The following is a 24,294-nucleotide window of genomic DNA, read 5'->3' as shown; positions in this document are numbered from 1 at the left end:
TTTGGATGTTACAACTCAGAATCAGAAAAAGTTCGCCAGCTTTTGTATGTCTCGTTATAGTCGAACATTACTGCTATTAATCCAAAGACATACACATAATCAGTAGTGTCAAAGTCCGGTCCTCGAGGGCCTGAGTCCTGCATGTTTTCGAGGTTTCCCACGTTCAACACAGCTGATTCATATTTAAGATCATTAGAAAGCTCTGCAGGGGCCTGTTAATGATCTTGATCATTGAATGAAAGGTGTGCTGGAGTATAGAAACCTCAAAAACAAGCGGGACTCAAGCAGATCTTGACATGTGCCAAAAATGAATACCTTTGAGTATGTTAAGCTTAAAAAAAAAGAAAAAAAGGAAAAAAAAGAAAAGAAAAAAAAAGCAGATTTGTTTGCTGCTGTTAGATATAATTTGATAGTACAGGTGCGCTATCAGGTCAGAGAACATCACCTGACTAGTCAAGTATTAAAAATTCCATTCATCAATTTAAGATGCCCCATGAAGCTGAGGTTTACAGTAAAAACACAAGTCATGGGTTAAACTATGTTTATAGGATAGCCTACAACATGTGATACTTTTGACTCCAAATGAATTTTATTCATGTGTTGCACACACCTCTTCGTTAATTTTGAGGTTATTTCCGAGCTGGAGCTCTAACTCATGTGACCGCTGCTTGTGCTGATTAAGCTCCGCCCTGAAAGACAGAAGAAACTGTCAAGACACCTCACAGAATTAAAACTGGAACCAATGGATTAAAGTGCTAGATAGGGATGTAACGATGAGCGCAGCATCGTGATATCGTGATATTAAAACTGCCACAATATCGTCGTCGTCATGTTCACGATATTTAAATGCAACACATCTGTCAAAAAGGTCAGGTTGATTTCCATTTGTGCAGTTGGAGCACCCTCTGGTGGCTAGTTTTTTAGTGCAATTAAATTTTCATTAGGGATGTTGTGGCCCTTCTATGCTTAAAATCTACGTTAATTGTCAGATAATGGCGAACGTAATATGCCTGTGAAGAAAGCCATTATGTGGAGGAACTCAATTTGTGCGTGCATTAACAACATAACATAATAATAATAGCATAATAATAATAATAAAACATTAATAATAACATAACATTGTTGTAATGTACAAAGCACAATATTGTGCTTTTTTTTTTTTTTAGTACGAGCTCATTCTTTTTACAATATTGTGACCTTTTTTAAATATCGACAACCTCCCCACAATATCGTGAGCTTCGTATCGTGATAATATTGTATTGTGATGTTTGAATAATGTTACACCCCTAGTGATAGATCGTACTGAAGTTCTTTCATGACTAATACAATAATGCTGGCATCAGGCTGAAACCTCCAAAATAGCAACATTAAATTATATATTTAATATTTATTTTCCCCACAAATCCAGACAGTCCACAATCAGTTTTTCCCCCACAAATTATTGACAATGGCTTCTTCTCTTTCTCTTTGACATTTGAACAAACGTGCCCATTTTGGGGGTCTCATGAAAAGTGATAAATTTGGAGGAACAAGGATTCGGCCCTATGCCATCAATACGCATAATAGTAGTCACTCAATCATCAGTTCTTACTTCATATTTTTGATTTTAAATTCAAAGACTTGGGCCATGTTCTCTTTCTCGTCTTTCCAGCGCTGAATACTTTTGGTCTGTGCAGTGAGAAGTCGCATCAGATCAGCAGTTGAGTTGCGACTGCTCTCCTCCAGGTCACTCATCTGTGCACTGAGAGACTTCTCTTTTAGGCTGTAATCTTGCTCCATCTGTAACATCTGGAAAGAGACAGGTTAGGAACAAACACAAAATATCATAATTCACCGCAATTCAAGGGCATACTTTGTTGTTGTAGTCTGTGTCGACTTGTCTTTTCCCTCACCTGTTGTTTGGCCGTCTTTTGGACATGCAAGGAAGCCTTGCGCACTTCCTCCATCTCCCTGCGTATCTGAAAGTTCTCCTGCTGCAGTTGGAGTCGCTCGTCACTGATTTTGACACAGTCTTCTCTTGCTGCAGTCAAACAACCTTTCAGCCGCTGCACTTCTTCCTGACTGCGGGACAATTCTTCATTGTAGCTACATAGATCATAGAAATATAGAAAGATTGGACAAAGTGCTGTACCACTATATGATCAGAAGGTGTCTGGTTGAATAACTGCCCTGTGGATTACAGCAAGTTACTAACCACAGAAAGGAACCGCCACAAGTTACTTACCCAAGTTCCATCTTTTTTAGCTTGCTTTGTGTACTCTGTAAAGTGAGGCTAATTTCATCTTTCATCCTCTCTGCATTGAGACACCTCTGATGAAGGACATCAAATTTCCCAAACTCTGGTTCTGCCCGACCCTCCTTAACCACCTAAATCCCCCAAAACAGCAACAAAAAAGAAAAACATCGCCCTCAATGGCGTTGATGATGGCTCATGAAGGTCTCAAGCATAATTAAAAACGGTAAGTAATGTTATCTTCAGCGAAAAGATACCTTTTCCAGTTCTTCCTCTAAAGCTTTTCGCTCGCGCTTACACCTCTCATACTGAGATTCCTTCTCTGCACACTCCTGCAAACAGGTTGGGAGGGTAACAACTGAAGCAATCAGGTTGGAGGAGATACAGACTGGATAAGCAGAGTAGTAAAGTGTGAATGCGTGTTAAGGTCATTTGGAAAGGTTTTAGTTTGTGAGGTGGACTCTTACCAGTTGCAATAAAGACAGCTTCTCAGCAAGGCGACCCAGTTCAACATTGTACTGCTTGCGTATACTATCCACCTGTTTAACATAAATGTGGCATGCAGCTCCAATACAACATATATTGTATGACTGGAATTCATGAGCAAACAGTAAATTGTAATGTAAAAAATGGATCACATTTTGTGACTTCATTCTACTCAAAATGTTCTATATTGAAGACAATTTGAGTGAGCTTTACTTTTTACACTCAAAGTGAAGCTGTCCTATCAAATTCAGGGCGGGAACTTATACACAATAGAACTCTGCTACAGTGATTTGAATTCTGCATAAAGTAGTAACAAAATATGTCAAATCTCATATTACCATTCTGCTACTACTATTTGTAGCATTTATGTTCCATCCATTTTTAGAGTCAGTTGTGACATCAACCTTTTCTTGCAACATTGACCCAATTTTATCACTAGAACTGAAAATACTGTAAATAAAAAGCTTTTGGTGTGATCTTGGTGTCATTGAAAAAGACAAAATCAATGCAAAAACCTCTCAGATTTATTAGTGCAAGCAAATTTAGGTTTAAGCTTTATGGAGGTCTCTTTTTTCCTTTTTGATCACTTTATAGTTATTAACTTACTACACATGAATAAATGAGATTCTTGATGAGGCATTATAATGTATGAGTCTGTGTGTATTCACTATAACGATATCACAGGCATAATGTGCATTTATGAGATGTCAGGGGTAAAACAGTCTAAACAATTGATTGGTTGAAAATTTTTGAAACTAGCCTAAATTTCTAGCATTAGCCTCCCTATTTGATTTTTAATGACACTGGGGATAAAAATCTAATGCATCCATTCATCAAGGTTTCAGTCCTCAAGGTTGTTTTTCTCGTATACCCGATCGCTGTTTCAACGAGTGACTTAGTCACACAAAACTTTAGGATTAACAAGTTTGATGCATCAAACCTTTTGTTTTTAGTGGGTTAGGGTTTATTTTAATCTGTCAAGCGGATATACAGAATCAATTTCCATTTATCTGATGAGGTAGAGCACAAAAAATGGTTGGCTAAATGAGGGGTTTAAAATGTGAGTTGGGTTAAAAAAAAAAAAAAAAAAAAAAGTGCAAAGAGTACATTACATAGAAGTCTAAAGAAATATTTTCATAAAAGTAACCATTTTGAAATACCCTTACCTCTTTTCTTATGCGCACATTAGCTTCCTCAATCACCTGTGGAATGGCGTTCTTTGTTTTCTCAAGCTTGTCTATCATCTGCTTCTCTCGTAATAGAACCTAAAGAAAAGCATCTAATATTGACGTGACGACTGTTCGAAATTTTCCTCAAATATATTTCCACCAAAATGTATTTCGTATTGTACACAAACGGCTACGGTTTGTACCTTGCAGTTACAATCACAAAGTGACACTATAACTATAAACAAAGAATACCATAAAAATAACAATTGTATATCAAATAGCTAGTGCACAGAAAATATGGAAATGGTGAAAGGGGACCAACTCCTGTATTCATGAAAAGTCTCTGAAACGACAGAATCCAATGGATCGCCATAAACAGACAAATAAAAACAATGCCACATTCTTGGTGGCGATGAAAGAGTACGAATTACCTCATTCTTCTGCAGTACTGCCTCCGCAGCCATCTGCACACTCTCTCGAACTTTGGACAGAGCATCATACTTCTCCTGTTCTAAGGTAGCACACTGAGCCTTAAGGTTCCCCAACATTTGCTCCCACATAGTTTTCTCTCCTCGAACATCTTCTGCCTCCTGGCATGTCGTTTTGAGCCTCAGCAAATGTAAAAAGAAAAAAAAGTAATTGATTGTGAACTGCACAAATGACCTCTGCAATGAGTACAGTAGACTTTAGTATAAATTATCAAGCCATAAAGCAAGTCTAGGGAATTAGCAATGTCAAGTGACGCTACAGTTCTTCTGTACTCACCTGGTCTCTTTCTGACTGATGGCTGACTGAAGCTGTTGAATTTGTCTCTCAGCTGCTTCCTCTCGGCTGTGAGCCTCGACGAGCTCTTCCTCCTGAATACAGTATATGCATGATATTTACCGCAGGCTCACCATCTATCCACCTTCCTTTGCTTATCCTCAAAGCAACATCCTAAGCTCTAAGCAGAGAATTTCCTTTCTTCCGGTCAAAAATTAGTTATTTTAATTTTTCTATTAACTGATAAAAATTTAAGGGTTCAGTCAACAGTAAGCAATCACTGACTGTGACACACATTGGAAGATCTTGTTGAAGTTATTGTAAATATAAGCGTAGGTAGATAATTTCCTTTTCCTCAGTTATGACAAATCAGGGACATACTGTATATGGACGGAATGTCAAAACATATGCCAAAAGTCATTATTGAATGTGGCGCAAAATGTCTTAAGGACATTACACAAGCTGCAATAAAAACAAAAACAAAAACAAAAACAATTGCTTCAGAAATTCTACTCAAGAGCAAGTTATCATTTTCTAAAAGATTTATTTGTTCACCTGTCTCTTTAGCTGGTGCTGAACTAACTGGAGCTGTTTGTTCATTTCTTCCACTTTGGTTGTGGCCGTCCCCAAATCACCTCTGGTCGTTCTACAACACACGATCCAGAGAACATTTCAGTCAATAGTTACTCTTAATTATTATCCCCAATTAGTAAACTACATCACAGACATCGGTGTTGCTGGATCCCACACCCAGCAACCTTTGACAAAATGTAATTGTAGAGGATTAGCATTGGTGACAGCTACTGTAAATCAAAAAGTTAACTTTGTTACCTGAGCTGGCTGCGTAGCTCCTCCATTTCTGTACTCTGCTCAGTCACTGTTTTTAGTAGCTGCTGATTGGTCTGTGCGTGACAAGAGACACAAGTTTGCCATTTGTGTAGCATTATTCTTCGGTACCCTATGACTCAAAACAGACTTTCAAACTCCATTTACAACAATGCTACTTTGCAACTGTTCTAACGTGATACCCCAAGCTTTGTCCTCCCATTAAAAATACATCAGACAAGTATAGTATGACTCTCTTACCTTCATTCGACTCCAGTCAATTCTCCATATGTTAATGTTTGTTTGTATGCAGGTGCATAGTGCATGCGAGAGCTATCAATCGAAGATAAATTTATTATGTGTTATCATGTTGCACCTATTACATACCAACTGTAGTTCCTCATTGGCCGCTTGGAGTTGGTGTGTGTGCTGGTGGGTAACCACAATTTGAGTCTGTGCCAAGAGATAGAGTTTGTAATTGCCGCATTATTTTAATCAGGCAAGTTCAACATCACTCAATTATCTTAATTAGTACTATGATATTTACTTCCATCAAGTAGTAAAGTACCAGACACATTACCAGTGAAAGTCACTGTATGCGGAGTACCTTGAGCTGCTGTTCGTGAGCATCGGCACTCTGCTTATCTGTGAGGCTCTTGTGGTAGAAATCCTGGAGGCGATCAAGCTCCAGTGCTGCCGTCTGCCACAACTCCATGGCTTGCATCCGCTCCTATTCAAATACACACAACACATTCAGAGCCATCCATGCTTGTGAAGGGAAAGGGACATGCACATGCATCCGGAATCTTGTTCCTTTGGTCACGACCCACAGCTCGTGGTGAGGCGAGGGAAGGAACGTAGATCGAATGAAAGCTTTGCATTTAAAAGGCAAACGTCTTGGTTCAGATCCTTCTGCACCACGGAGTCTACATCACTGCAGACTCAGAATCAATCCGCCAGTCGATCTCTCGCTCCATTCTTCCTTCACTGGTGACGAGACCCAAAGATACTTGAATTCCTCCACTTAAGGCAGAACCTTATCTCTTCATCTGGACAGAGCAATCCACCGTTTTCTGACTGGACTATGATGTCTAAAAACAGAATATTGCTTGTGTTGTGATCGGGGAGCCGTTCCGCTTAATCACAACCCTCCCGGTCTCACTGTCATTGCCCATGTGAAAATTGAAGTCCACCCAGTAGAATGATGGAGTCTCTTGCAATCGACAACTGCTACCACGCATTCCATAGAGCTGCATATGTGCAACATTAACTGCAACCCCAAATGCGTACTTCAAATCCAAACATATTATGTGGCTTCCTTTCTGTTTCAAAAACAAGCAAAACATATCTGTTGCTCGTCAAAACAGGAAGTAATCACATATTAAAGTATTAAGACCTGTTCCAACAGCTTGACTTGTTCTTGGAGGTTTTTAATCACTGCTTCCTCCTCCACTGTGCTTATCTCCTCTCCAGAGATCTTTGAAGGTGACTGGAGCTGCTTTTCCACCGATTCCCTCAGTTCTGCATACAGTCTGCCAGGGAGGTGGAAATAATATGGAAACATTTACTAACCACACACAATCAAATACAGTATGAGTACTGTCACATAAGCAGTGTCATTCAATGAAATTAAATGCAGCCTTTACATGAATGCAGTTTTGCAGGAATGTTAATGCGACAAAATGAAGTACACACCACCACTGTTTCATTACCAGGATTTTGGAATACAAAATAAATAAATCAAAATCAAAATCAAGACCATGAATCCACGATAAATCATTTCAAAAGACAGTGATCTGACTAACAACTTTTTTTTTTTTTTGGTGGTAATACAGCATGACCATGCAAGCGGATGAATAGTAGTCTCATGTAATTGCCATACCGTAATTTAATATTAAGTTCAAGATTGACAGTGACCTGACTTATGATATCTGCAATGAATTTTACTGTGACTATGAAATTAGTGGCTAGCAAAGCAGGTAATTTCTTAAACATCATTTTGAATAATTACATAAAGAAAAAAATTTCAGATAAAAGCATAGCATAACAACTTGCGTATAGATTATTAGAAAAGCCCACATTGTTTAGATATGAACTTCATAACATAATGTTTCATGGCTTGATGGAGTTGTCTTCTAAGTTTGAAATGTCCTACTGCTTTTTAAATGCACATGTGTCATATGCGAATGACATTGATGTTTATTTTGTCATTATCTGTGTTTTATAGATGAATCAGTACGGTCAATGGTATTATAAACAATAAGAGAAATATTTAGTTACAGGCATTTGCTTGTTGCATTGCACGAGTAATCAACCCGGTTTCACCGTTGCACACACACGCACACTGTTATCAAAACAATGACTTTTTAAAACCACGGTAAACCGTCAAACTGGTAATCTGCCCGTGGCCAATTGCTTCAAACAAATATCAGACACCAACAGATCCCAGATACCTTTCATTTTCTTTGACAACAGTCTCCAAATTTTCTTTGACATCTGTCATGGATGCCTGTGGACAAGAATAGAAGTGCATGAAGCCAAAGTACGAGTACGCCTATGGAAATAATATTTAAAGAAGAAAATGTTTTGAGATGACCATTGGCATTTTTTTTAAATTAAAGCTAAAATTTGAAAATAAAAAAGTAAAACTCTGATATCCTCTAAAATGCTTCCACATGTCTACGCCCCTTGCACAATATTGAAACACTTTAACAACCTTGGATAATAAATCAGTTTAAAGCATTGATCTTCCTCTTGCAGTAAATTGAGTGTTCCAAGTGCTTGTAGAAACCCTGTCAGAGACAATGACGATGTAAACAAAGCTGGAGAAGGATTAGTTGAAAATTATGACAGGAAAGGGACTGAAAATGAACCTCAGCTAAACTGAGCTTCTTGGGTCAGATCACTCAAATCTAAATAAGAGACAAGTGAACCTGATCACTGGTAGTTTGTCATTTAGTTGGGGCTACAGTAAAAAATAAATAAAAACAAGGTATATAGGTCATTTTTTTTTTTTTAAGCCGGAATCGCTCCTTCCACATGTGGCCAAAAAATGAAACTGCGCACTCCCTTCTTCGTGTAACCACAGAACACATGACGTATACTTTCTGCGAACTGCAATTAAATTCTGTTGCCATGACGTCACATCCGCAGACAAGAGGGCAAAAAATGTGAACCAGGATCTAATTTGAAAAACTACTGGCCAGAGACTTGCAAGAGTACCCAATTTGAACAGCTAAGGTTTTAATCAGCTAATTAGAAGATATTTCAGTCTTGGTCAAATAAAAAGGCTATTGTAAATATATTTTTGGGCAAATTCCTACATAGAGCAGCTATAAATACTTTGAGATCCTCAGTTTGTTAATTAGCTAATCTTGTGTTTTTCACCTGGTATTTCTGCAGTTGTTGAGACATTTCATCAATGTGCCGATCATACTCTGCTATCAGCGGAGCCATTATACTGTAATAAAGAAAAAAAAATCTTAAATATTTAGTTCTTGAACAGCGCATTCAAACCCTCATATGCTACAATTCAACTCACAAAGCTCCAAAGAGCTTTGTTTTTAAATTGCATCTAAAATTTACAATAAGACAGCATGACTGTTGTGTCAGACCTCTTATTGCAGACCCAGGGAGCATCAACCTCCGTCTTCTCTTCCTCTTCAACCTGAAAAGAAAATGTCACGTAACATGACATTCAAAAAAATTCAAGCACTTGAGCGATTCCATTACTGAAATGAACTCTGTACCTGAGGTGGTTTGGTGCGTGCATGCTCCTCACGCTGATACTGGCTGAGAGAATAATTTAGCCTGCGGACTAAGAACACAAATTTTATGCACAGATTCATTTCTCATCCAGTAAATTGTGTCAATGTGTATGTCTTCTTAGTGCATGATATTATGTAGGTCAACGGTATGGTGTCTAATTGCAGCAGCATTTTACTTATTTGCAGTTCCGCTTACCTTGATCACGAAGAAATTCGATTTCGGCTTCCATGTTGTTAGTGCAGCCTAGACGGAAGCAAATGCAAAACATCATGCTAACGCGTCAAACGGACACGGGAACAACATCAGCATTTCCTATGTTACTACCATAGGGCATTGCTGCCATTACAACAAAATATCAACGGTGTGGGGAAAAAAAAAAAAGGCTGTACCAAACGTACCGAAAGAATACTGAGTTACTGCTTCTTTTCCAGTAGATCCACACAAGAAGCAAGCTAATCAATGCCCGCTAGCACTGGGTCAAGTCAGCTGTTTCAAATAAGCTATACATTCGCTGCTTATAATGGTGGTAAATTATTCTCTGTTATGGTTTACGCCTACCAATTGTTTTAACAATAAAACTGAGCTCATTACTCGAATAACCGAGTTGCGCCGTCCGTTTTGAAGACAAAAAACAGCAGCCAATGACAGCTAAGCTGTGCACAGTAAAAATGTTCCGACCTGCACAACTTGCCAAACGAATGGGTTCTGCTTTCTGGGGAAAAAAAGTACAGGTACTGTACTGCTGCCTGCAGTTTATTTTGAAGCCCCTAATTGCGCTCACATAAATAAATCGTAGCGAGGAATGGTGCGATTTTTCATTTTTACTGGTATATTTTCAAGGGAGTGGTGAAGTCATTTTGTCATTTCGTAAACTTGACTAGGGCAGGTCTGAGACCATACGTCTTACTTCATACATTCTTAACCAAGTTCCTTGTCCAAGCTTGATAAGGTGAATGAAAGTTTTGTTGAACATTAATTAACCTAATATGATAAAGCATTGCGTAAATGAATTAACCCAATAGATAAGGCATTGCGTAAAGGAGACGAACAAGTTGGAAGTGATTTCGAGATCGAGGCATATTCATTGAGTCTCATAGCAGGACAACATGGGGTTCGCTCGTGGACTGCAGTTTGTGACAGTCATCTGCATGACTCTGAGTTGTTGTTACTCTCTGTAAGTCTATACTTATTTCTTGAACCGGGGCCAGGCGGAACCTCATATTTATGTCATTCTACTTACAGGCCGAATATGCAAGAACAATTTGAGATCCTGTATACTTGGGACAGCAATCCCGTGAATCATGAGCCCATTAGGATCATCTTCTCTCCTGGTGTTGAAGGGTTAAAAATGAAGATTTTTGCTCCCTTCTTCAATGACCCAGAGGCCCCAGCAGGACCACCCGGCCAGCCCTTCCCTGGGTTGTGGGATTATGAAGGTCGGTAGTAAGAGTTCAGAGTGTTTAGGAATATTTTAAATTAAAATTATGTTAATACGGTCTACTCTTTCGATCAGTATGCATGAATTTAAATTGTGTTTATTGAGTCTTGTGTTGAAAAATAAAATATTTCTCCTTTATTTTCTTAGTTGTTGAGTCCTTCTTTCTCGATAGTACCACAAACAATTACCTAGAAGTGGAGGTTTGTCCGTAAGTAAAAAAAATAATAAGTTGCTTTAATATTTGATCCGTACAAGCATGATATTGAGATTTCCGCTTTATCTCATATCACTTTCGGTGATTACATTTCAGACATGGTCAGCACTTGGTATTACTGCTGTCAGGGGTCGGCCAAGCATTCCAGGTAGGCGGATGTAATGGAAGGAATCAAAGGGTTCATAAAGGGTTATTAATATGCTGCACCATGTTTTAAAATATTTCCCTTGTATGTGCTTCCAGCAAAAACTGCCAATGGTTTTTAATGCTACAGTCATCGGAGATCGATGGATGGGTGAAGCTCTCCTTCCCTGGATTTACTTTCCTCCCAATGTGAACAAAATGAACTCTTATGCTATTCATGGCTCTGGAGAGAAGCGCACATACGAAGCACTCTACCCCATTCCCAGAGATGAGATAGCCGAAGGACAAAAGCCAAACTTGTAAGTATACCATTAGGCAGTAAAATAGTAGTTAAACTATTATTTTCTCATGTAGCTAATTAGGACACAAACTAATTAGATATGCCCTAAAATCACAAGACCGTTTTGAACCAGAGAGAATTGGCACACAACAGAAAAAAGTGGAAATCACAGATATATTTTTGGATCTGAACAACACATGAACATTGCGGAGATATTGTGAATAATTTGTAGACAACTCTCTCTTCATATGTATAAGACCTGCCCCCCTATAAGTAGAACAAAATAACGTTCACATTTATTTATAGAGCACTTTATAAACACCCATACAGCATACAAAGTTTTGTACAAGAGTAAAAATCAGATCAAACAAAACCAAACAAAACAATAAATGGTGAGTCAAAAGCCAAAGAATTAAGAAAAAAAAAAATCTTAAAAAGAGTTCTAAAAATGGACAGACATTTAGTGGAATTTAATTCCAAATAGAGGGCCCTGCAACGTAAAAAAATAAATTGATCCCCTCTGACATTTGGCTTAGTCCAGGTGCATATGGGGTGGAGGATGTCAGGCAGGTAAGGTGGACGAAGACCATTTAAACATTAAAAAAAAAAAAAAAGTCAAATTGACATCATACAAAACAATGTTAAGACAACATAACATCAGCAAATATGGTCATGCTTTACCTCCACCCAAAAATGTTGTGACCTACTCTTGCAGTGGTGCAACCAACTGAAAAGATAGTCACACCAGTACGATCAGTGCAAAAATTTGTGTAGAACCCTGCAACACCGTGGTAAACATTTATACACCAAAAATGGTTTCTCTGCATGTATGTATGCATTGTACATTACATTTAATGTTGTATTTTTTCTCTCTTAGCCACGCCCTGGAGTATTTTGGCAATTTCCGCTTGCAAAGCATCATGGGGGAAGGCTGGGAGCAACCAGAGTCTGATCTGTGGAAGGGGAAACCCTGAGCATCACAGAAACTTGCCATGTCCTCTCCCTTATCATTTTCCTGGACTTACATTCAACCATGCATAACCTCACATGTCACTAATATGGAAATGTGACTTTTAGTAATTGTGCCAGTGGTTTTGGCTTAAGCCTAATGATGTAATATAACAAATTGTATTCCATGCCTTTCTCAATTTTTCTATACAGTAACACATATTAAAATATTGGTGACACGTTTGTGTTTGTTTTTTTTAATTGTGGCTGTGAATGATTTTCATTTAATTTTATTTTTAATTTTGGGTTGTCTTTCCATTATTAACTGGTTCAGTAATAACGAAACGATTGGAAGGATTTTGTGGTAAAAACATGAATTTTACACGGTATATCCATTTTGTGTTTGTATTTTGTAGTGTTTATTGTGAAAATTCTAAATAAAAATGAGTGACTGTTAAGGCTTCAGAAGAATGGAATGGTTTTCTCCCGCTGAGATGCCAAAGCAGAGCTGTCGGGAAAACAACAGAATCAACATCGATTCAATTTTCACATACATGCAGTTGCAAGAAAAAAAGTTTGTGGACCCTTTGGAATTGCGTACCTACATTTTTTTATTAATTGGTCATCAAATGTGATCTGATCTTCATCTAAGTCGCAAAAATAGACACTGTGCTTAAACTATATATTTTTTAGGCACATGTAAACATTCAAAAAAGTATTTGAACACCTGGGGAATTATACTTTGGCTCCAATAAATGGCATGAGTTTTCTATTCCAAGAAGCACTGCCCGATTAGAGGCATAATAGTCCGCTTACTTTTTCTTGTAATGCTTGAGTACTTCAAATTATGAACATGCCACAATTACGTTCCTGTTTGGCCAGAAACATGAACATTATGATTCTGTTACTTTTTTTTCTTTTAAAATGTGTTTTGTTTTGTTTTTTAACACAGCTTTCTGTGAAGCTGTGCTGTTCACCATCACAACACATGAGATTCTCAGTGATGAAGTTAAATTAAAGGAACACTTTACTTATTGATCAATTTTTAGCAGCAAAAAGTTGCTACTTTTTCAATAATTAATTTGGTGACGTGATTATTTTTTTATGTACATTTAATAACTTTTAAACCGATGTTAAAATGAATCGAACGCCGGCATGTTTGTTACACGTGACTAAATAACCCGGATGTTTACGTCACTAGTGTGTAAACGCTACACGATCGAAGCACTATGAAACGCAGCCGTGCATCTAGCGTCAAACCCGGAAGGATTAAACCTTATCGCTTCGAGCCAACACGACAAAATAACCCTACCGAAGGAAAGTCTGCCTTGGATGTGAAAGTTGTGGCGCCAGATGGTCTTTTCGGGCACAAAATAAACTTTAATGAACGAGTGAATCAGGCGGTGTGAGTGGTGCTCGTGCGGGAGCTGCAGGAATGGACAATCCGCTGATGAATATGTGCTGTCTGGAAATAAAAGAAATCGAGGATCGGTTCCTTGCGGACAATCTCAACTGCATCCTGGAACATCAGACATTCAACATGGCAATACTAAATAGACATTCTCAGGATAGCTTTGGTTGCGATGAAAGATGTGAAGAAGAAAAGTCTTGGAGGAGCCAATATCCAACAGGTAAAGTGACACACAGCACGAGCAATGCAAAACGTGTGGAACTGACAAACTATTTCAGGAAAAAGAAAAAAATAGTAAAATTATATGTATCGTCGTTACAGCGCCCAACCTCCCCTAGCTGTTTTTTTTTCTTCTTTTTTTGCGTAGCGTCCCGATGATGTAAACGAAAGCTTGCAAGAAGGTTGTGTATTAACCGTGTTTATTTATAGACAAAATGAAGTAAGGAAATGCGAGACGCCGTTACCTAGGCTGGTTATCAATAGTTTGGATCCGAACGAAATTAATAGAAATGCAAATGAAACTGGAATGCACCACAGGAAGAACTGCGGGACAGAACACAAATGTAGTACGTCGCACATGCCGATGATAATGACACTAATACACATTCAATAAATTTTTTGTTATAATAAGATTATGAACATGGTCAATTTGTGAAGTATAAACAACTTACGAGCTAATAAAACATAACGTCCGCGCCTGCTTGTCCTTGCCGGGAGGTCGACAGCACTTAGCAAGCCATTTTCTACGCAAATAGTCTTTTTTTTTTTGGGATAACATACCAGTGTGCTCCTCGCGGGTTTTTCCTTGACGACACCTTGCAAAATTTTGCAATACAGTAAGGCATAAGTGACGTTTGTGTCTTCCTCGTCGTTCTGTCTGCGTGAACTACTGTTCGCCAAGCGAGTATACACACTTGTTACGTCACCACTTGAGGGCGTTCCAACACGGAAGTACTTCTATGTTGAAAAAAGTTAAATAAATCAATATTGGGGTGTATTCTTCAGCTCTTATGCATGTTTCGTAGCTAAACTAACTATTTACTGCCAATCAAGCCATACATGTAAAATTAAAGGTGCCTTCCTTTAACATCTTTCTGACTGTGAGCAAATATTATATAAAGGTTGAAGGTGCGGCTAAGCTGCTGTCATGTAAGCCATTGCGCCACTCACACTGGATTTGCATGTAAATAACACAGGCATCATCATCATATCACTGCAATGGGCTAATCATTTTTCATACCTGTTGTGAAGGTGTGGCCGTGCGTTGCATAACTTCAGTGAGTCGTCTCTGGAGGCGACTGGCTTTCCCTTCTAATTCTACCAGCTGTCTCTCATACTGCAAAAACAGAATATACACTTCATCTACATGGAGATTGATATTTGTCACATGCACACTGTCACATTTCAGGTTACTGTGCATGTGACAAATATCAAACGTATGATGATCCTAAGTATTCTTGGCAGTTATTAAAGGTTTACGTTAGTAAATTATCTATTACTGATACCACTTATCGTATTTAAACTCGGTAAAGCCTATCTTAGATGGTGTGAGAGAGCAGGGTACGTACTGGACTGGAAACCAGTCATTTGCAGGTCACCAAGTCAGACAAAGAATTCACACTAACAGTCACTTTTAACATTTGTTGGAAATTGAATTCATGTTTTTAGGAATGTGGGAGGAAGCTGAAACGCAAGGACCATATCATTATCCTCCACTGTACTCGTTCACAAACCTCCACAATAATATTGTTGTTTTTTGCAAGCTCGATCTCAAACTCATGTGCACGTTGTTGGTGTAAATTCAGCTCTTCCCTGGGGGAAAAAAAAAAAAAAAAAGGAATTATAACTTTTTTAAAAAAAAATTATCGTGCACATGGATGCCATCAAAATAGATATATTTCCTGTCCTTTTAAACAAGCAACATGTCTAGCTCAAATAGCATTTCTCTATCATTTTCAATCCACTGTTTTCAGTTCTTACGTTAGATCTTTAATTCTGGATTCCAAAGCCTGGGCCATTTTCGGGGCTTCCACTTTCCAGCGCTGGATACTTTTCTGCTGTGCTGTCAAAAGGTGCATCAGATCAGCATCAGAGTTGCGACTGCGCTCCTCCATGTCACCGATCTCTGATTTTAGTCTCTTCTCCTTTATGTGGTACTCTTGCGCCATCTGTGTAATCTAGGAAATTAGCATCTTTATTAGTCTTTTTTAAACCAATTTGGAACAGTTAGTGTCGGCCTTAAAGACAAAACAACATGCGAACAGTATGTAGCTTATGATAATAAAATAAAAAAGAAAATAAAAGTCTCCTGTTGCCTTCATAGCCACTCCAGACCTATCAAAAGAAAGCTTAAAGTCTCTTCTTTCATCAGGAAAAAAAGTATATTTCTATCTTTTTCAGTTTTGCAGCAATTAGCATTGGAATATAGCTAAGTTTAATCAATTTTCACAAATCTATTTAGAATTGTGAGTAATTGAGCTTTTTTTCTATATGGCCCTGGTTGATCTCCTTTGTTCTGCTGCCACCTACTGGCCGTTTGTGTAATAACTACCATTTCTGCAACCATTCTTTGCAGTTGAGAGGCTGCATCAAAGCCTTCTGTATGCTCTAGCATAAGAAAACCCATGAAAATGTATAAATATGTCTTTGGGACACTTAAACATTAAAAAACAAACAAACATATTTATACGTTTTTGGGAGCAAATGAGTTTTAAAGGGAAATCAACCCCAAATTGTTGTTTACAAGAATATGTTGTATGCGACACCACTAAACAGGTCATTCTGATTAGAAATTGGATTTGTGGAATATAAAGTAAACAGCAAAACCCACACATTTTTATCCATCTCACAGGGTGGCCATTTTAACACATTTTAACACTGAGACAAAAGAGTACAGGTTCTCTGAATTGTACGCTCTCCTCCGTGACATATTTCCACACGTTTTTTTTTTATTTTTTATTCAGTTCTTGAATTTTTACCTGTTGTTTGGCCTTCTTTTGGGCCTGCAAGAAAGCCTTGCGCAGCTCATCCATCTCTCTGCGGAACTGAACGTTCTCCTGTTGCAACTGGAGTCGCTCATCACTGATTCTGACACAGTCCTTTCTTGCTGCAGCCAAACAGCCCTTTAGCTGTTGCACTTCCTCCTGCCATCGGGACAACTCCTCACTGGAGCTAAAGATAGAAATACGGCTAAATGGAAGATTACAATGGGACACCATTTTCTATACATTCTGCAACCGCTATCTTTGAAGCACTCTAGCATAACATGATTGAGTGGCTTTAAAAGCAGTGAATCTATGATGGCACTACTCCACCTACTCCACTTCCAACTTTTTTAGCTTGCTTTGGGTGCTTTGCAAAGTGATGCTTATTTCATTCTTGATCTGCTCTGCCTTTAGACACCTCTGGTGAAGGGCATCAATTTTCCCAAGATCTACCTTGGACTTCGTCACCTAAAAAAAAAAAAAAAAAAAAAAAAAACTTTACAGTTGTGTAAGCAACTGTTGTTCATAATAAAACACAAGACTTTGGATCTTGATTAAAACGTTTCCTGTGCTTTAGTTAAACATCTACCTTCGCCAATTCCTCTTTTAAAGCTTTTCTTTCTCGCTTTGACCTCTCAATCTGAGACTGTTTGCCCACACACTCCTACAAAGAAGAGGGGAAGCAACAAGTACATGCAGGTCAAGCCAGGTGTGGGGAAACAATGTTTTGAATGAATGGGAATTATGCAAGATGATTTTGAGAAGAATTTGTTCTAAGCATTGTAATAACTTGCCAGTTGCAATAGAGACAATTCCTTAGCCATATTTTGCATTTCAGTCTTGCACTGCTGGCGCACATTATTCAGCTGCCAAAAAGTAGACGTACAGTCAGTGCAAATTTAGGTCATCAGGATGTTGTGATCTGTGATCTCTCTCTTAACAGACTATTCTCACCAATACCATACCACAAACATAAATAAAACAACAACAAATAAATGGTAATAATCCTGTTACAAGTCTAATTTGACAAGTACATTTTCAAACCCTCATGCTTTCATATTCAGATATGTTGAAAGACTTGCTCACAGTTCTTTCTTCCTAATCACATACAACATTCTCTACCTCTTCATTGGAGCAAAGAGTAGCATCATGGATCAACTGTTGAAAGGCCTTTTTCGTCTTCTCAAGCTCCTCTGTCAGCTGCTTTGCTCTGAACTGAGCCTGAGGGGGATAAATGGAAGGTCAGGAGGTTACAGAGTTTATGCTTCAGTGACTGAACATCCTCTGTGATATTGAAATCAGTTTTGTTGTTGTTTTTTAAAATACATATTAAGAACTGGTAGGCTACCAAGTACCAACCTATATACAGAATGTAGCCCACACTCCAAATTGTCATTAAATAACATTTTAAAATCAATAGACAGCAAAAATCAATCATGATTGGCTACAAATCATTGGCTACATTTTGTGAAGTGACATCGTTTGCTATTACAGTATTTTCTAAACTTTATTCAATCAAAGCTTATTTTACATAAGGGAAATCTCACTGTGTTTAGTTAAAAACACAAAGCTATAATTCTGCTGTATGAATGGCAACAGGTGGATAAACAAGATACTTGTACCTTCTGCCATGTAATGGAAGATGAGTATTTAATTGTTCGTCCTATCACTCTATGCACTGACATACAGTACATGATGAACAAAGATAATTAATTTGTAGTAAATAATTGTAAATGTCATCTCTAATGGTGCAAACATTGGCACTTGTTTATTTTTTATTTTTTTTATTTTTTTTAATGTCTGCAGAAATGATTTTCTCTAAAATACACAGTAGTCATTTCAGGCTTGTTGTCTGATAGTTTTAGGCAGATTTTGGCCTGCCCGTATTTAGGTCAAATCCTACAATGTCAAGCTGACGTCAGTGACAGAACTTTCTTAGCAATTTAATCAATGATAAGCATAATAAATGAGCATTTTCTTAATTGGAAGCAAAGTTCCTAAGGTGAAAGGTACAAAGAGAGTAAATATATGTACCTCATCCTTCTGCAATGTTGCTTCCTCAGCCATCTGAACACACTCTTGCACTTTGTCCAGACTCTCATAATTCTCCCGTTCTAAAGTAGCACAACGGGCCTTTAGGTTTCCTGCTGTATTCTTCCACATACTTTGCTCTTTGAGTGCAGTCGCTGCCTCCTGAGATGCAACTTTTATTCTGAGCAAATGTAAACATCTAGAGCTGTTGAGAAAATCCCTGAATGACCTCCTCATATATAATCTAAGTAAGAATAGTAAATGTTTGCAGATAAAACCTTTTTTTTCCATAATCACCTGGTCTCTTGCTGGCTGATGGTTGTTTGAAGCTGTTGGATTTGTTTCTGTGCTGCCTCCTCTCGACTCTGGGCCTCTGCTTCATCTTCCTTCTAAAACATGAATAGCATGTACAAGAAAAGCCAGATCTGTCAAACTATATAGACTTTTCTTCACAGTGATTTCAATGTTACTGCATGTTACAGTGCCAAAAGTAATTATGAGTGCAATGTCAGACTAAAAACATGGATAAAAGTCCTTAATGATCTCTTCCACAATCAGTCAGGGTTTGAAAAAGTATTTTGGACTGTTTTATGCTTCCAACTTCGTTTGTGAGAGAGGCAGTTTTGATAGTTTTCGATTTTTCACAGTTAATTATTTCACTTTGACTTTAAAAACACAGTTTTAAATGTTTTTTTGTTTTTTTTTAACAGCAAGTGTGTTTTAGTTTTATATTTTATATTATATTATATATATTTAGTTTATATTTTATTAGTCATTTTATTATTTTTTATACAGCATGAATATATCAAGTATTTGTTGAGTTCAAAATTAAAAAAAAATAGTCACTAAATATTGTGTAATAGAGTAAACTGCAATTCTCAAACAACTATTTGACCTCCCTTTTATGTATGGATGTAAGGCCACAGCAGAACCAAAATACATTTAAAATGAACCCTGAAAGTTTATGATATTATTTGACATATACGAAAACAAAGAACATTTTCACTATTATGTCATTCACTCCCAGCCATTTTCACTCAAGCAACCCCCTTCGCACCCGGTTGTTTTACTGGATTTTGACTGATTTTGAAAGGGCCACAGAATATTGTGTGCTATTGCGAAAAAACATAGAACCTACCAAAAAAAGATTACAGTCTCTTTTTTTCATCAGGAAAAAAAAGTATGTTTCTATCTGTTTCTGTTTTGCAACAGTTAGCATTAGAATATAGCTAAGTTTCATCATTATTCACAAATCTGTTTAAAACTGTGTGCAAGCTTGTTGCAACATGGCCCTGGTTGATCTCTTATACTCTGCTGACACATTTTTTTAATAACTACCATTGCTTCAACCAATCTTTTCAGCTTAGAGGCTGCATCACAGTCTCCTGTATGCTCTAGCACAAACAAACAAACAAACAAACAAACAAACAAACAAACAAACAAACAAACAAACAAACAAACAAACAAACAAACAAACAAACAAACGTATAGATACGTCATTGGGACACATAAAACATTTCAAATAGAACATATCTATATATTTTGGGGAAAAAAATTAGTGTATTATAGTGTGTTTTATAAACGTAAGGTGTGGTTTCTATTAGGTTTTATATTTTTAAACAATTTGATTTTTGTATTGTTTCACTAACAAAAAAATCTTTCAATTTTAGTTTTAGTTGTTAATTTTTGTTAACTATAATACCATAGCTAATACTTTTGTAGAAGTCAAAATAATTTGTCTAAACTTAAAATAAAAAAAAGACATTGAGTTGGAGTGACTTTCTTGTTGGCGATGGAAATGGCAACCTAAGCATGAAAAGGTTGTTTTAGCTTCTACTCTGATAGTGTGAAATTGCTCATACAAATGTACATCCTACTCAAATTACAATAGCCTAGTCAGTGCATTTCTTTGTTCACCTGCATCTTTAGCTGGTTTTGAACAGACTGCAACTGTCGGGTCAACTCATTCACTGTGGTTACGGCTGTTCTCAGATCAGCTGTGGTTGTTCTACAACACAAGACATACACAGCATACTAAGCCAGTAAGGCCTTATGTGGTGATTACTTTTACGTCATCCAACTTCCTGTTTTTGATGGCTCTCTGTAAAACTGTGGTTTGACATTGTTTGTCAGTTTATAAATTATCAGGGGGCACTCAACCAAATTTTCAGGGAGCACTAATGATCCTACCCTATGAATTCTGCCAGGTAATAAGTGGCTGTACAAATGTGTGGCATTGCCAGGAAAAAGAATGGCAAAACAGTCATTCCATAAAGTTCAGTAGTTCACCATAATGTACTAATATGTACATACTGCCACATACGTTGCGTTACCTGAAGTTATGTGAAATATTTTTGTATGAAGAAAGTTATCTATTTTTTATACTCAAGTAAATTGTGTTTTTTTTCCATTCACGGGGTGTGTTTTCCATAGGGTCGCCATATTAGAGTGACGTCACTTTGTATCCCCCCCCCCCCCCTGACTTCTCAAGTGGGATTTCTGAGTTCAAACGGGCATTCCCGTAAACACTTCCTGGTTTGAAGTCGGAAAAATCTGACTCCCAATTGTCCTCGAATGCAGCATAAGGCCAACCCGTAGCCTATCCCAACTGACTCTGGGCAGGAGACGAGGAGCAACCTGGACTGGTTTGCCAGCCAATTCCAGGACAACAGTAATTATTCATCCAGGTATTCGCACAACAGAAAACAAGGGTTCTTTGCTTTTCAAAATATATGTTGCAACAGCTACCATGAATCAAAAGTTTCGGTACCTGAGCTGGGTTTGTAGACTCTCCACCTCTGCACTGTGTCCTGTCATTGTCTTTAGGAAATTACAGTTAGTCTGTGAGTGACAAAAGACACACAATTGTCATTAGTGTGGCATGATTTCAAACATAACATTTTAATTTATCCATCAATTTTCTGTAATGTTGTTCAGAGTTTCAAGGGGGCTGGAACCTATCCCATATGACTGAGTGGCAAAGGATGACGCTACCCTGGGCTGGTTGCAAGTCAATCAGCCCAGGGTGATTGGTGAATTGATAGATTACATGGTATCGCGTGATACGTGGACAACTACTCAACAGTTTATGACCATTTACTGTACTTGAACTCAAAATTGACAATTTTAGCGTAACAGATAGAAATGGTGGTAGAGGTTGACTTCCCATCACAAGATAGAGCACATTTGAACATTTTTCATCATGCTAAACTTTAGATAACTGACAAATCTAACGGTCACATGTCATATTAGGTAGGGCACCTTTCTTTTGAGCCTTCTGCCGCAGTCAATGGTCAAGCAACTTTGGATCAAAACTTTACATTTTATGATGGAGAAATACCGTACTTGTATAAGCTGTTGTCCTGTAGCATTGGTATTGTGTCCATCAGTGAAGATTTTCTGGTAGAACTCCTGCAGATGGTCAAGCTCCTGTGCCGCTGTCTGCCATAACTCCATGATCTGCATCCGCTCCTATTCAAATACATAGACTGATACACATTCAAAACAATTTATACATGCAGATGTGAAAGACCAAAACACATTTTACAATCTACAGGACAGACAAGAGTTTTGCAAAAGCAGAACATCTAACCTAAATCATAAATTATAGATGATTAAGGTAAACATGAAAAGTCTAATGTCATTCTTGGAACTACGTGAAACTATTATATAATGTACTGTAGTGTATGTAAAAGACAATACACTTTCAATTGTAGTTTTGTCTTTCTTTGAACCCAACCAGTGTATATATTGTATGCACTATTATTATTTATGCAGTTAACTCAAAACGTGGAAACATGCAGACCTGCTTAAATAGTTGGACTTGACTTTCATAGTTATGAATGATTCCGTTCTCCTTTATTATGTTACAGTCCGCTCCTAAGGTCAATGGTAGCAACTGAAGCTGATTTGTTTCTGCCTCCTTCAGCTCTCTGTGCAGCCTGAAAAGGCAATGAGGAGTTCATATTTATTTTTATTTATGTTGTCTTGTGTTGAATCATATAACCAACATATTTTAATTGATGATTACCATACCAGTCTTTCTCCTCCATATCATTTTCCAACATCACTGTGACATCTGACATGGTCAACCTGTATACATAACCAACATAAAATGAGTTTTAATAGAATACAATGCTTATTAGGAGAAAGTAGTCTAAGAATATGAAGCATGTAGCTTAAATCGACCAATCGCAAATAAGTGTTTATAAAAAAAAAAAAAAAAAAAGGCAAGCAATGTTATCACATTATGGTGAGGAATTTCTGGTTAAATGACATTCCACAAGAAAATAAATACATAATACATACAGCACAGATGAAAGATAAACAACTGTCTTTATAGCTGAATTTTACTGTTTGTTACATCAATCTGGCCATGACATAAGTGCCTGTGAAGTCACATGATTATATCCAATAGATGCACCTCGCTGACATCACTGCTTATCTATTGACCATTTGCACGTGATGTCACTTCCCCCATGGGAACACCCCCTCCTGAACGTTGGACAGCAAAAGAACCACTTGCCTGGATTGTAACAATTGAATCGTGTACAGCGTGAAGTCCTTTGTCTCGTCGATTCAATTATAAAATGGTAAATGATTAATCATGATTTGTCAAAATTCTAAGATGTGATTAATCTGATTTAACAATTAATAGTTTGACAGCTCTATTAATAATACGATATTTCTTGACTGGGTACATGTTTTGTAGTATTAGTTTGCTAAAAATCACTCGTTCAAAATTACTTAAAAACTTTTTTTTTTTATTTTATTGTATGAATGATTGTTTCGCTAAAGATAAATATTATCACCCTCTTAAAATAATTGCCTAAGTCGTTTATTTTTTTATTTTTTATTTTTTTACAAAAATATTTGTTTACCTAAATTATCTCCTCATGAAGCAAATGGTTCAGTTTTTTAGGTGTTTCCTGTGACGTATCACTTCCGGGTTTGTCGGTCGCCAGGCTCTAACTTCGGAAAAACGATTATTTTGTCAAATATACAAAATATTAATTCTTTTTTCATGCTTTATTTTTTGGACAATGTTTAATTACATCACCTTGTTGGCTTTTTATGAAATTAAGAAGCCATAAATAAATAAATAAATAAAAAAGGCATAGACTCTGTAACATGAAAAAAATGTCACGCACAAATATGAGCTGGTTCAACATGTGGCAGGATGCAAGTCAATTTGACAAGAGAAGGTAAAGTCAGACTGTTTTTTCACAAGGAATGGATCATAGGTGGAGGCAATCACCATAACAAGGAAACATGAAGGCAGGAAATAAGGTTTCTGAAACAAGATGAAATGATTAGTACAGAATAAAAGCACACTTCACAACATGAAAGAATGAACTAAACACTAGGGATGTAACGATAACCAAACATCACGATACGATATTATCACGATATGAAGGTTAAGATACGATAATTATCACGATATTGTGGGGGGGTGGCGATATTTAAGTAAGATCACAATATTGTAAAACAAACAAACAAACAAAAAAAAGTTCATACTAAAAAAAAAAGCACAATATTGTGCTTTTGTGCATAACAGCAATGCATATAAACCACCTACAATCTCTACTAACAATATTGAGG

At 37.3% G+C, this 24,294-nt stretch overlaps 3 protein-coding genes across 12 annotated transcripts in view; 1 reads left to right on the top strand and 2 right to left on the bottom strand.

Annotated features, from left to right (window-relative positions):
* sclt1 (sodium channel and clathrin linker 1) overlaps positions 1-9,944 on the bottom strand; it is a 10,737-nt gene extending 793 nt beyond the window's left edge. Inside the window, exons 1-20 of one of the 3 annotated variants that reach the window (XM_077524711.1) lie at positions 9,922-9,944; positions 9,439-9,486; positions 9,225-9,292; positions 9,090-9,142; positions 8,863-8,935; positions 7,929-7,984; positions 6,872-7,007; positions 6,083-6,205; positions 5,863-5,928; positions 5,482-5,552; positions 5,206-5,296; positions 4,654-4,745; positions 4,320-4,497; positions 3,886-3,984; positions 2,701-2,772; positions 2,491-2,565; positions 2,225-2,367; positions 1,893-2,085; positions 1,592-1,788; positions 611-689 (exon numbers count right to left, since the gene is read on the bottom strand). In XM_077524711.1, coding sequence (XP_077380837.1) covers positions 611-689; positions 1,592-1,788; positions 1,893-2,085; positions 2,225-2,367; positions 2,491-2,565; positions 2,701-2,772; positions 3,886-3,984; positions 4,320-4,497; positions 4,654-4,745; positions 5,206-5,296; positions 5,482-5,552; positions 5,863-5,928; positions 6,083-6,205; positions 6,872-7,007; positions 7,929-7,984; positions 8,863-8,935; positions 9,090-9,142; positions 9,225-9,292; positions 9,439-9,472 — 1,899 coding nt within the window. In that variant the 5' untranslated portion in view covers positions 9,473-9,486; positions 9,922-9,944. The other 2 variants (XM_077524709.1, XM_077524710.1) reach the window with 2 other exon arrangements.
* c6h4orf33 (chromosome 6 C4orf33 homolog) lies at positions 9,712-12,507 on the top strand. Of its 3 annotated transcripts, none has more exons than XM_077524720.1 (6): positions 9,712-10,192; positions 10,486-10,679; positions 10,829-10,889; positions 10,992-11,043; positions 11,139-11,338; positions 12,197-12,507. In XM_077524720.1, the coding sequence occupies exons 2-6, from the start codon at positions 10,493-10,495 to the stop codon at positions 12,291-12,293; spliced, it is 597 nt and encodes a 198-aa protein (XP_077380846.1). In that variant the 5' UTR covers positions 9,712-10,192; positions 10,486-10,492; the 3' UTR covers positions 12,294-12,507. The 3 variants fall into 3 exon arrangements, with proteins under 3 accessions (XP_077380846.1, XP_077380847.1, XP_077380845.1); XM_077524721.1 differs by having other exon boundaries at positions 9,713-9,974; XM_077524719.1 differs by having other exon boundaries at positions 9,713-10,417.
* On the bottom strand, positions 11,665-22,905 carry LOC144020852 (sodium channel and clathrin linker 1-like). 6 transcript variants are annotated; one of them, XM_077524716.1, is made up of 16 exons: positions 22,729-22,905; positions 22,499-22,634; positions 22,039-22,181; positions 21,464-21,534; positions 20,611-20,701; positions 18,991-19,082; positions 18,697-18,898; positions 17,785-17,883; positions 17,457-17,528; positions 17,252-17,326; positions 16,997-17,130; positions 16,657-16,849; positions 15,659-15,855; positions 15,412-15,490; positions 14,919-15,014; positions 11,665-12,775 (listed from the first exon to the last, which is right to left on the bottom strand). In XM_077524716.1, the coding sequence occupies exons 3-16, from the start codon at positions 22,156-22,158 to the stop codon at positions 12,722-12,724; spliced, it is 1,575 nt and encodes a 524-aa protein (XP_077380842.1). In that variant the 5' UTR covers positions 22,159-22,181; positions 22,499-22,634; positions 22,729-22,905; the 3' UTR covers positions 11,665-12,721. The 6 variants fall into 6 exon arrangements, with proteins under 6 accessions (XP_077380842.1, XP_077380838.1, XP_077380839.1 ...); XM_077524712.1 differs by having other exon boundaries at positions 22,039-22,164; XM_077524713.1 differs by having other exon boundaries at positions 18,697-18,874; positions 22,039-22,164.
* Positions 22,906-24,294: the final 1,389 nt, after the last annotated feature.

This window comes from Festucalex cinctus, chromosome 6 (genome assembly GCF_051991245.1).
Source record: "Festucalex cinctus isolate MCC-2025b chromosome 6, RoL_Fcin_1.0, whole genome shotgun sequence".
NCBI classification, from domain to species: Eukaryota; Metazoa; Chordata; class Actinopteri; order Syngnathiformes; family Syngnathidae; genus Festucalex; species Festucalex cinctus.
This window is presented reverse-complemented; position numbering and strand designations above follow the sequence as displayed.